We start from the raw sequence: 13,079 nt of genomic DNA, 5'->3' as shown, positions 1-13,079 counted from the left end.
AGCTGGCATGTAAACACAGCAATAAACTGAAAAAGCACTGCTGCAGCCCTGTACCTGTGCACACACATGCAAATGTGAGCCCTTTGTCTGTCTTCTGAAGTTCAGTATTTATGCGTGGTTTACAGAAACTGCACATGCTTACATTGCTTCCTAGAAGAGCCTTACATACAGTTTCAGTAAGGTAAATAATTTTGCTGGTTTGATTATGAAGTCATTTTGAAACGTGTTCTAAAGATACAGGACTCAAGAAAAAACTATGTGCACAAAAAGTATTTGTATCTATAAGAAGAAATATAAGAGTTTATACATCAAGAATTTATATACCAAACAGTGAGACCTGTCTATAACACTCATGAGCTGTGTTTTTAGTGTTGGAATGGCCAGGTCTGCCCAAGTGTCTCACAGGGTTCTAAAGTTACTTTTTAGCATTTTATTATTGCAAAGACGTGGTATGATTTATTAAATTGCATATTTTGTAATTCAAAGGGTATGTAAATACAAACAGGAAAAAAGTAAAAAAAATAAGAATAAGGATTTCTGAGATGCTGATAGTTCTTTGCTTTTTCTTTAGCCACTGTATTATTTCTTGTTCTTTGTGGTTCTCTTATCTACGAAAACATTTAGATTAATGCGCTAATTAGTTTATGTTAACCAGCAGAGGGCTTCCACCTCAAAGCAAACAGCCTTATCCCTTCTGCAGTTTCCCTGGCATCCTCTTAATCAAAGAAGTGGGAAATAGACATTTATTTAGTTGTCTTAGGGTGCTTCCCTGCTGGCAGAATGATCTTCAATTACATGTTAACTAATTTTTTATGCAGTTTGTCTTTAACTGGCTTCCAGTTACTTTCAATACAGCTGTCAGCATTTCCATAGGAAACTTGGATGATTCCGTAGAAGTTTCTTGTTTTGGCTTCACCAAAGCCTCCTGTTTGTAAATTTCTAATGTAGCTGGTGTCTTGCAAAGTTTCTGTGCAGTCAGGTACTAAAAGTATTTTGAGCCCCTTCTTAGTATGAACACGGAACATGCCGAGTCAAGTAGCAGGAGGGACTAAAACTGATGTTACAATTTAGATTAAAGCAGTGCAAGTTGAGTTTACAAACTCAGGTGTTCGCTGTGGAGCGTTGCAGAGCAAAGAGGAGTACCTGTGCATACAGGGTGCTACAAAAGCACACAGCTCTCCTGGGAGGTTGGATTCGCCTGTGAGATACAGGGTGCTTCCATTCGGAGCATCCTTGGTGCCAGCTGTGCGGGTGGCTGCTGCTGGACTAAGGGTCAGTGCAGTGGGGCAGAGGAGTGCCGAGGTGCTGAATGCTGCTGGACCACCTCTCCACTTTCTCTCCCAGACTCTGTCAGTGACTTCCCCTGCTGATCAGAGCTGCTGTTGATAACTTCTGGTGATTCAGCGAACAGCTGAGTGCCTGGGGGAAAAAAACATTTCCCTTCACACAGAAAACTTACTCTGTCCACAAAAACTCCATACTAAGATAGTTAATCTTCCCAGTCTATCAGCACTTGGGATGTGTTGGCTAACAGTTGTGAGCAGAATATTTCCCTGGCCAAGCCTCAGCTTCGGAAAAGAGGTGACCCTACAGTTCGGGGAATGTGAAAGCAAGAGCCCCACAGCCCCGGAGAGGGCAGGAATCGAGGCGGTGACTACAGCAGAGGGAGCTTTCAGCAGAGCTGTCTCACTTCGTGACTTGTCATGCCCGAATGCAAAACCACTAAAACTGCAAATTGCGTTTCAAGCAGAGATAATAACAGCTTACTACAGGCAAACTGCTGAACGATAACTCACTACCGTGTGTCACCTGTGTCGCTGCTGAGGTCCCTCGGGCGGTGGGAGCGCGGATCCCGGCTGGATCCCGGCTGGATCCCTGCTGCCACCTGCCGGCACACGCTGCCCGCCTCCGGCTGGGCTCGCTCCCGGCCCGGCGCTGCCCTGCGAGGGCTGCCCCTGAAATACCCAAATATTTGCACATTGCCCGAGGTCACCAAAGCCCCGTTACTGTCCCCTTAAGCTGTATGACAGCATCAAACCTCGCGAAGGAAAAGCTCGTCCTGTGTAGGCAAGGCTGGCACTTAACGCAGATTCAGCCCTTTCCTCCATATCCTTCAGAATATCATAGAATTGTTGGAGTTGGAAAGGAGCTCCAAGATCACTGGGTCCCACATGTCCACCGTTGAACCACGTCCCCGGGTGTCACACCGCCAGGTCTTTAAATGCCTTAAGGGCATCCATCACGCTCTTACCTGGCAGAGCCCAGTACTGGAAACTGCTCCTGCCATCAGTAATGCAAGCACATTTTCTATTAAATTTGGGGTTTGCATCAGTTCTGGAATTACGGATGAAGAAAGCCAACAGCTTGTGAATGCATTTGTATGTGGCTGAAGCAGGTGGGTGTCTCTATGTGCACTTTACTTGCCTGCTCTTTTGGCATCAAAGTATTTTAGAGAAGAACAGCTTATTTTCTTTTTTCTGGTCCATTCTGGCATTGGTGCCGCCCCTCTTACAAATATCTTTTTGGCTAGCAGCCTGCTTGTACTGTTCGTGTTCCTTGTTCAATTTCTCTCAGTAAGAGCCATCATTATCCCCACACACAGCTGTTCTTGAGGGGAGAAACACCTCCAGGTTAGCCTAGGACTTTACAGAAACTGTACCCCTGTTTTTACAGAATTTCCCTATCGAAGCAAGTGCATCTGTTGAATCAGAGAAAAATTGCCTTGATACAGTGAATCCTTCCGGGACACAGAAGCTGAAAGGAGGAAGAGAGACTGGTGGCAGGTGCATCATACAGACCTGTCCAAAAGCTGGTTTATCCTCTGTAGAATAAAATAGTTGTCTGAAATATGATTTTTTTGTTTTCCTTGTGGATCTAATAAAGTTGGAAATGCGGATGAGCTGCTTTGAAGCAATCCTACAGTATAAAACTCCCTCCTCCTTTAGTATGAATATGGTGTATTTTAAAATTAAAAAAAAAAAAAACCAACCAAAAAAACTGCAAAACCAAAAGGGTACAAACAGAAAGGAAGTTTTTCTTTATAATTAGGGCATTCAAAGGTTCTGTAAGGGTTGTGATAGAAACAATTAATAGGCATTGCTTTTGTGTGAGACAGGGCCTACTTAAGTAGGGCACAAGGCTGGTAGCCAGGAGACCTACTTTCTTTTCTTAGCTTTGCTGCTTATCCATTCTGTGATCTTGAACAACTTCATTTTTGTTCCTTTATTTCAATACCATTTTTCCCCCTTGCAGGTCCACCATTCACACTAGGAGGGAAAGTTTCTCACTTATGTGCCCTGCACATAAAAAGGGACACAGCCTTAACTGGAAGTTTAAGCCCTCTCACACCAGAATGCTCTCTGTGGCTGCTTTGGTGTAAATAGTCCTGCAGGAATATGGATTACTTTGTGGGTTTGCTATGTGAGCATTTCATAGGGTGCCTGTAAAAAACAGGCATGTTGTAGATAAACACCTCCTATGGAGGTCAGGTTGACAAGGTTTGAAAACTGACTGAAACTCCCCCACATCTGCCTGGAGATGATGAGTGCACTGAGGACATGACCATATGTAGCTGGTCTGGTGATGTTGGGGTGGTTTCTGGGATGGAGAGGTTTTAGGGCTGCTGGAGCACCCCTCTCCTTTTGCTGGCTGCAGCAAGATCTTTGTAAGGATGGGATGAGACTGCAGGGAAGGTGTTTTCCATGGTTTTTTGCCGGTGCTTAATCCAAATGGCTTTATGACTGGCTGATGATGAGTTGTTATCACCTGAAGAAAAACACTCAGCCTGAGAGAGATGTGTCCTCTCAGCTGTTGGAGCACAAGCTATCCCAGCAATCTGTAATTGTGAATCATCCATGTTACTGCCTCGTTGAGTAATGAGAAATGATAGATTAGGAAATGTAGGAATTAAATTAACATATGAATTGTGCCAAAAGCCAAAACTGGATCATGTCTGTGGCGTTTTGGGGTTTTTGTCTTTCTGCTTTGTTGATTTTTTACACTGACCTGAAACCTTTTCTGTGAAACTTTTTTTTGCCTTTTTTTCTGGCATTGAGAGAAGACAGTGGCTGTGAACCATGTACCTGTGTTCGTTTAACAACTTTTAGAGAATTTTTAGACAATCCGGTAGTGATACATGGTAAAAATCCTGATGGTATGTGAGACTATGCTTATTTGGTCTCGTTCACCTCTAAAAATAAAGTAATAAAAAAGAGCATGGGAAGGAACCAGTTTAGCTTTCTACTTCAAGCCCTGTGCTTCTTCTTCTGTGATTCCTTAATGTTTTTTACTGAGATGAATTTATATTTAAAAAATGCACCAAAAATAATGCCTTAATCTTTACATACATAACCTGGAAAATATGAAGCCTATATACTTGTATGACGTCTTCATAACGGAGAAAACAGGTTGGAAAATTAGCTTAGCTTATTAGAAGTGTATTTGTTTCTTTCCTATGGCATTGTAGTGTGTTTTACATAATTAAATTTAAGCCTCCGCAATGTTTCAAATGCTAAAATTTCACAGAATCACCGGGTTGGAAGAGAACTTCAAGATTACCAAACCCAGCCCGTGCCCTAACAGCTCAACTAAACCATGCCACTGAGTGCCACACCCAGTCTTTTTTTTTAAACACATCCAGGGATTATGAACTCCACCACCTCCTCGGGCAGACAATTCCAGTACTTTATCACTCTTTCTGTGAAAAACTTTTTCCTAATATCCAACATGTATTTCCCTTGGCGCAGCTTGAGACTGTGTCCTCTGATTCTGTCAGCTGCTGCCTGGAAAAAGAGACAAATCCCCACCTGGCTGCAAACACCTTTCAGGCAGTTGTAGAGAGTGATAAGGTCACCCCTGAGTCTCCTTTTCTCCAGGCTAAACAACCTCAGCTCCCTCAGTTGCTCCTCTCAGAACTTGTGTTCCAAGCCCCTCACCAGCCTCGTTGTCTCCTCTTGGACAGATTTCCAACTCCGTGGCCTTGTATTTGGCCAGTGATTAAAGAACGGTTTAACTTGCAATAGTTGCTCACTATGTTTTGTTTTTCAAATGGTAATTGCTGTTTTCTCTTGATCTTGGGAAATTTATTTTTGATCCACATGTATAACGATGTATGCTGATACTAAGTTTGTCACCTAGAAATAAGAAGTATTCTGTGGTAGTGACAGTGTTGAAGGGTATAGCAATGGAACTTTTCCTGCAATGAAATTGAACAATACCAAGCTCTGAGCAAAGCACTGAGCTACTCTGTTTACAGTAACAATGGAAATGTTATGGTCAGTCACGGTGCTTTTGCTCTTGCATCACCAAGTTGTGACTCAGCCCCGTGTTAAAAAGGCAGAGGTACAGACAGGTCAGGAAAATTCCTGAAATTAAATTGCTGCCTAGACTCTGGGCAGGCCTCTGGGATTTACCCTGGCATTTACCCAATTTTGGGTTAACCTGAAAGGGTTTCCTTCTTGTTGGTTCCTCTGATCTTCTGTTTCTAAGTAGTAGAGTGGAAAGGAGATGACTGTGATTCTGCAGTTCCTACCAGGGTTTTTATACATCTGGCCCTGTATAATTTAGCCAGTAATAGCTGTGGTAGTCTACAGTTCTCTGTACTTTTCAGTACTGGCAATTCCAAATGTTAGCTTTTTGTCAAAAGAACTAAGTTGACTTTAAGCGTGGTCTTTGATTTTTTTTTATTTTTATATTAAATCCTGCCTATTTGTACATGAGCTGCTCCAAAAGGAACAGTGCTTGGGTCTCTAGGGGGTACCTCACTCCACATTCTCAAGTCTTCTTTTAAGTGAAAGGAAGAAAAACAAAGGAAACCTCCCAACCCTAGACAGGTCTCTTGTCTCATCAGGGATGGGGAGTGGTGTCTGTTAACAAAGACAAAAGAAAACCCAACGAGAAGGACTGATGACACAGTGAGAAAAGCGAGTGTTAGCAGTGTGTTAGCTCCCACTCACACCCACTCAGCACACACTCAGCTGCAGCCCCACTACAGCACCACTGGTTCGGGAAGTGGTGGGAGACCTGTGTATGTACATATGCATTACCTTGTTGGAGTGAGGTCAATTTAAATGCAGCCTATTAAATTATTTACAGAAGACAGTTGGCCGACCCATTGTGCTGTGTTAGTGGGAGCCAAAGGTCACTTTGGTGTGCCTGGTTGATTCATAGGGTAATCTGATACAGTACTTAGCTTTTTGCCTCCCAGTCAGTGGGTTAAACCTTATCCTCTTATTATGAGTCAGAGAGCCATAAGTTTCAGAAAAAGCCAGAGCCTTTGTTTTTAATGGTTTTGAAGAGGCTGTGCAGCAGAATCCAGAAGGCTGCGGTAGCATCTGCCAAGGGGTTGGGGCGTGTTCTGCAATAGTGTAAATCTGATGGCAGCTTGGGAGCCCGAACACGGCAGGCACCCTGGTTTTCTTACGATCCTTGTCCTTTTGATAACATCATCTGCAGCCGTTGGGACGTTAACACATTAATGTTTGTTCTTCAGATCAAGGGGATGGTTTTGTGTTCTCTTTCCTCTTCCTTCTTCCTCAGATTCCTCACTAGTACCATCTCCTTAAGGATTCACTGAGCTGACCTTACTGGCTTACTTACTTACTTACTTACTTATAAGGATTCACTGAGCTGACCTTACTGGCTATCTCCCACATTCAACTATATATTTTTTTCCTGCGAGATAGAAACTTGTATGGTTTTTTTTTTTTTGTCAACTTTTATCTTGGTGACCAATTCCAGCAAAACCCATGGGTTTTGGGGTGCCTTTGTATAACCAACGCCCGTCTGCTTTAAAATGCTCCCTTTGCCCCTCCATCTTGCAGGCTTATTCCCTTCTGGGAGCAGCACCGGTACGGGCATGCAGGACAAGCACTGCAGCTTCCAGTAGTGCCCGACTTTTTAAAACTTTCACGCTGTGGAGTGCTTTTCCTAGCTGCCAGTTTAAAGAGAAGGCAGCAGAACGTAACAGCTGGGAGCGAAACCTGTTTTATGAGCTGTAGTGACCCCAGTGAGAGACCGATCGCTAAATATCTGCTCAGATTTTTTTCATGTCTATGCACTTTTATTGAGTTTCTTTTCAAATGTACCACCAGTTACAGGAGCACCAATGTTTTCAGCACACTGTTCAGGATGCTTTTGGTGTGGAAAAGCTCCAGGATTTTATTTTCCCCCGCTCCAAGTCCGCAGAGGTGCGCAAGTGCTTTCCTATCTCTGCAGGCAGAGTTCAGAAGTTTGTGCCGCCGCTGAGCTGGCTGAGGAAAGGAGGAGTTTTGCTTTTAGGAGAGCGAGCCTATCATATTTCACTCTAATCCTAAGCGATAGCCACGCAGTCGGTTTTATTGTTAGGAGAGCCTTCCTGGAGCTCCTTCACCAGGCTGTTCTCTAAGGGAGAGCAGGGAAGGCGGGATGAGGCGGCAGAAGTTTACTGTCCCTCGTGAGCTGTGCCATGCCAAGGCGTGATCCCTGCCTGCTCTGCCCTCCTCGTGGGCTGTTTTTGACGAGCCAGAAGAGAGGGCAGCGATGCCAGGGACAAGAGTGGAGGTACAGTTTTTGCTGTGGAGTGGAGAATGGGGAAAACACTTGCCTCGGTGCTATGCTCTGCTCAGCCCTTACATGCTCCGCTGAGCTGCTGCAAGGTGCCACTTTTCTGCTGCTTTTCTCCCCTTTGTTTTCTTTGGCAGCTCCCTGAGTGCTGTATCCAAACAGCTTCAGGGGAGCTGCGCTGGCACAGCCACCTGCCTCCATACTGGTGCTGGTTTAAGGGCAGCGGGAAGAAACCCGGACTGAAGTCGGGCTGAGTTTGTTTAGCCTCCCGAGAAAGGGGACAGGAACAATTTCAGAGAGGTCTCTTTGGAACCGACGCCAGTGGCTGGCTTGAAAGAAGATGAAAAAGGAGTGTGTTTCGAGATCTTTCAAACTCAAACAAAACCCAGGCTCCCTCTCGCGTGCTGTCAGCTGGATAAATTTCTCGTCCTTGTCAAGGCAGACAAAGAGATTGTTTCGCAGCGATGGGGAGCTCTCCTCCATGTGCGTGCAGCAGGTAGACGAGGATGACGAGAACTGGACCTACCGGAGCCCGCAGAGGAAAGGTGACTTGCTTTCTCTTTAACCCTTGCGATCCCTGCTGAAGTGCCAGCCCTGCTCCATGCGGCTCTGTCCCGCTGCTCGGGTCCCACCGGGGCCGGGAGCCGCAGGTGGGGGAGGAGGAGGAGGAAGGAGGGCAGCACAAAAGCCGAGGTGCAGCAGTGCCTTGCCAAGTTTTTGGGGGGTTCAGATTGTGAAAGCTTATAGTAATTAACAGGAAAAACCTTTAATTTCCCATCTGGGTACTGATTGTGTGGGATATAGGTAAGTTTTGTTTATGCTTCTTGTAGCCGGTAATCATTGGTGCCAGAGTCTTTGGGCAGGTGCAGCTAGAATCTCTCTTCAAAATGTGGAACCGAAAGCAGTTTGAGACTCCACTTCTAAATGACCGGGTGGCTTTTCTTGGATGATTGCCTCATGGTCCTGCTGGGAAAAGTTTAAGTGTATTTTGTTTTATGAGGGCAGACTGAGAAGAGGTCCCAGATGCAAAATAAAAGAGATGATGAGAAAGTGATGGGAATTGCTCCACAGAGAGGAGGGACATCTAGGATACGAGATAATAGCTCTGACTGAACCCTTGAAATGTTAAGACCCGGAGTATATTTTATATGAGACTTCTAAAAAGTACTTTTTTTTTTTTTTTGTGTTCTGTTTTTGAATTAAGTTTGTCAGGTCACTAAATAAACAATTACCTCATATTTGCCATAAATCAAAACAAATTTCAGAAGTTTGCCCATGTGAGTTGGTGAGCAGGACCAGTAGCTGGCTGGCGGGCAGCAGAGTGTGTGTGCACGCAAGGTTGAAAATACTCAGTGAGTGATTTGGTTGTAATTTCTCTGGTGCTGCCAGAGCAGTAGTTTGTTAATAGAAAGTGTAAGGTTGACTCTGTTGTGCTGTAAGGTCACTTTTGTAAAAGCAAGCAGGCTCTCGAAGGGCATTTGATCTTCAAAGGGCCTTTTATTTCTTTTCATTTCTCGGAGCAGTTGATAGCTATTTGACCAGCATTTCACTTCCGTGTCAGAACAGATTGTGGCTTTAGTAAATGGTTTGTGTGCAGGAACACTAACACAGGATGTATATGCTTGTGTTTTGCTCCCTGCATGCTAGGACACAACTTTAATCTGTGCTTTGAAGATTGTTTTTAACCTACTTCGCTGCTGAAAAACTTCTAAAAAAGGAGTTTGTGTTTGCAACCAGTAATTTTTACTTTTGACTGCTTGTATATTGATATTGTACAGTGATGCCAGATTAGCTTCTAATGCCTGTGGGATGGGATCTTGCACAGATCAGAAGAACCATTGAGCCGTGCTGCTGGCTTCTATGTAACTTCCATAAAGTTTCTTGTGCTGCCTTCCTTAGCCTGTGCTCACGCTGCAGGGCAGAGATGGGAAAGGAAGCTTTACTGATGGATTAATGGTGTATTAATTTTTCTGAGTGATTTACATAAAGAACCCATTGTACTGGCTGGAGGGGGAGGGCAGAATTCCTCCTGTAATTGGGCAGCAAGCTATGAAAGCCTCCCTGCCTGCCTATAGAGGAGATTACAGTATGTCATTTTGGAAGGGAAGGTGTGGGGAGATGCAGATTATGCAGGGCTTATTTCCTCTTTGCAGGGAACAATTTGACTCAACTTGTGAAAGCTGCCTGGATCATAAATCTAACTGCATTTCTGTCTGACCAGGATCCTCTGCCAGACTGACAGGGATTGCCAGGGCTGAAGGGAGTGTGGGGTTATTTGGGCAGGAGAAACTTGTCAGAGCTGCAAGTCTTTTACCCTGGGCTGCGAGTCAGGCTTGCATGGTGTTGGAAGAGTTTGAGAATTCATACCTGGCAGGGTGTTTGTCTTAGGTTTGTGTTCAAAAGCAAAACTGTGTCTGATAAATGGCCACTTGTGTTCTTGAATTAATTTGTTCCACCACTCTGTTGTGTTACTGCTTCCCAGCCTTTATAAAGCTGAGGGCTCAAAACAGTATTGTTTTTGGTGCTCAAATTAACCACATCACTAAATTAACACAGACTAGAAAGAAACGAGAAGCACAGCAGACATAGCAAGTGTTATATAGAAAACCAGACTTTTTAAAGCTAGATGAGATTTTAATCGTTTTTCAGCTACCAAAACAGTTTTCCCTCCAGTTTTTGCTCAGGTAAGTTGGTAAATAAAGTCAGTCTGACAAATCACAGGCTCTCCTCCTAACTGTACATGTAAAGACAAGAGTGTTAATAACAGAAGCTGGAAATGAAGGAATTGTTCTTTCTGAGCTGTTTCTCTTCCTGTCTTTTCAAACCTCTTCTTTTGCCGCTCCATTGCTCCTCCAGGCTCAGATTGCATTCCCACGAGGCTGCTGGGTGACAGGCACAAGGCAGCATGTGTTGCGTGGTATTTCACCAGCAAAGTGGCTAATCTGCCTTGGCTGCAAACAGGAGCTTGCACACAGTAGCGAGCACAGAGATTGGCTGGATTTGTCAGTTCCAAATGAGCAAGAAGAACAAAAGTAAATGGTAACTGCAAACCTGGGGCACTCCTCTGTGTCCTGCGTGGCTGATCCCTGTGTACGTGGAAGTCAGGGGCTGCTGCTTCTTTCTTCTTTTTAACACGTACAGAGTAGTGCAGAGTGTTTTGGAGCTGATAGCCCCGATCAGAGTTCACATTTGATAAAGCTCTTAGTAGAAGAGATGGTAAAAGTTGACAGCAAAATAAAGGTTTGATTTTGAAGCATTTCTTGCTCAGCCCTCTTCCTCCTCAGTTGGAGGCCCTTTGAAATGAGGGCACACTGTAACTCTGATTTTTCTCCTTTAATCAGAGATATTTTACTTGTTCAGATATTTTACTTTCTGGGGGAGCACGTATTTTCAGACTGAAGCTCAGAGTTTTTTTTTGCCTTTAAAAACCACTTTGTTGGAAAAAGACTGAGAGGAGTATTCTTTGAAGTGAAAGTGCTTGGGTGTGTTGCAAAGGATTTCTGATGGGTGGAAGAATGGGACAGTGGTTCGTGGGTGCCTGTGCTGTTTATCACAAGTACAACACAGCAAGTAACTTTGAACAGAGATAACATTTGAGTTAGTTCATGGCACAGGCTTCACCATATTTAATTTTTTCGAAAGGGAAATGAGTCACATGGCAGCATCAGAACATCTTAACTGAGCTTTTCTGGCCAGGTGCTGGAGAAGCAGAAGCAGTCAGGTCTGGCCGTGGGTGACAATGCATCAGTAGAAGCTCTTGCACAAAGAGGTTTTCCAAGCTCTCCCCAGCTCCTGTCCCTGTTTATTGCTCTTATGTTTTACCTACTCCTTCCATTTCACTTTCCAGTCTGGTTGCTGGAAAGTTTTCCTGGTTGCTTTCCGGTCTTTCTACATCACAAAAGTTGAGTCTTGGCTGCTTTTTACTGCAGGTTATTTTACCTGGAAAACTTACTTAGAGTCATTAGAGAAACCGTGTTTCTCAGGTAATTGCTGTGTTTTAATGATTGATTGAACCCAGTTCAGAAGGTGTCAGCCACTGGCTTTCTGCTGTTTGCTGGCCAGCTCTCAGTCTTTAATACCAAAACATGTGACATGCCCATTTTTTTCCTTGCAAAACCAGTCTAAATGTGAGAATTTGTTTTAATGGCAAAAGAAGTTTAAATTCACAAATCTTCGTGGGCTGAGCCTTTTGTGTCCTTGCAGTGTGTTTGATGGAAGCAATCCTAACACCCTGATGGCAGCTCTGACCAAAGCTGTGAGTTAACTTCCTAATGACTTATCGTGGTCTGAGAACATCACACTTGCCAAGGGGTCAGATTTCCATAAACTGAACAATTACTGAATTGTCACAGCAGAAGTTAGTGGCATAATGCTGCCTCATTATGTCACTAAAAATGATGCCCTTCAGTTATGCCTGTACTACCTATGGTTGGTTAAATATACATCACGTAAGTTTAATACTATCAGGTGAGTTTTTTCTCATGTTCCAGAGGCAACACCTTTGGTTTTTGGAGACTCAACACCTTTTGGTTTTTGGAGCTTCTATTTTCAATGTTTCCTGTAGAAACTCAGGGTCCCCAGTTCTTCAGGCCAAATAATTTTTAAATTCTAGGTTTCTAAGTCATGAATATAATTTACAAGGGGGTTTTAGGAACAGACAAGTAATCACATTTTTTCAGTAATGAGATGTAAGCGTACCAATAACTGTTAAGTTTCTGTAAGCAAGATTATCAAATCTAGACTTCTTGTTGCTGTTCAAATGTAAAATAATTTTACTGGGATTTTTTTTTCCTGTGTGTTCTTGCACAAGATCTTGTGTTCAAAGTGGGAAAAAGTCATGTCAGTTACTACATAGATAAAGGCCCATAAACCCAAAGGGAGCTGTTAGCATTTGTAGAAGCCATAACATGTGATGGATTGTAGTGTTGGGGCATGTGTGTCTGTGAAAAGGATTCTTGAAGCTTTGGGCAAGTCCATAAATAATCATTTATGGAAACCTCAAAAAGCATTTGTGTAAGAGCCTGGAGTAAGTCCAAAGCAAATATTATATACTTTATATACCCTTTTTGTGAAAGACTTTTTTTTTTTAAATTTGGGTTGTGGTTTTTGTTTGTTTTTGTTTCGTATGCTTTCTGGGGAGGGGGATTTTTTTTTAAATAAATGAGTGTTAATTTAGTAAGAATAAGCATACATACGCAAATCTGACCGTTTGAAGGGAAAAAACACTGAGAGATTTGATATAAAAGCCAATTTTCAGTCTTCTACTGCCTTTTACATGTAGGTTCGGTGTGCAGAGATAAAATTGGATATAGTTCTATGCATTTGTAACAATTGGTCAAGTTTATATCAGATTTTTGTGGTTGAACTGTTTGATGTGCTTTTATGGAAGTACATCTGGGAGCAGAGGTACTATTTCAATTACTGATGTATGTACTATTTGTCTTAGCATATTTTATCATGGCACAGCAGAGGGTTCTGTAAAACTTTCATGATATACAGTGGCAAACAAAAGTTTTCACACTGGTAAAACAGCTGGG

The 13,079-nt window shown here is 43.3% G+C and overlaps 1 protein-coding gene across 7 annotated transcripts in view; it reads left to right on the top strand.

Moving 5' to 3' along the window:
• The window catches only part of NHSL1 (NHS like 1), a 176,466-nt gene that overhangs the window by 67,968 nt on the left and 95,419 nt on the right, over positions 1-13,079 (top strand). For 2 of the 7 annotated variants that reach the window (XM_039707444.1, XM_039707443.1), the window contains exon 1: positions 7,370-8,087. The exons of the other annotated variants lie outside the window; for them this stretch is intronic. In XM_039707444.1, coding sequence (XP_039563378.1) covers positions 7,883-8,087 — 205 coding nt within the window. In that variant the 5' untranslated portion in view covers positions 7,370-7,882. Of the gene's footprint in view, positions 1-7,369; positions 8,088-13,079 lie in introns of those variants that run through there. 7 annotated transcript variants of the gene reach the window in all.

The sequence above is a fragment of the Passer montanus genome, unplaced genomic scaffold, assembly GCF_014805655.1.
Source record: "Passer montanus isolate IOZ18808 unplaced genomic scaffold, ASM1480565v1 scaffold2, whole genome shotgun sequence".
Lineage (NCBI taxonomy): Eukaryota > Metazoa > Chordata > Aves > Passeriformes > Passeridae > Passer > Passer montanus.
The sequence above is the reverse complement of the archived record's forward strand: the minus strand, read 5'-3'. Positions and strand labels throughout refer to the sequence as shown.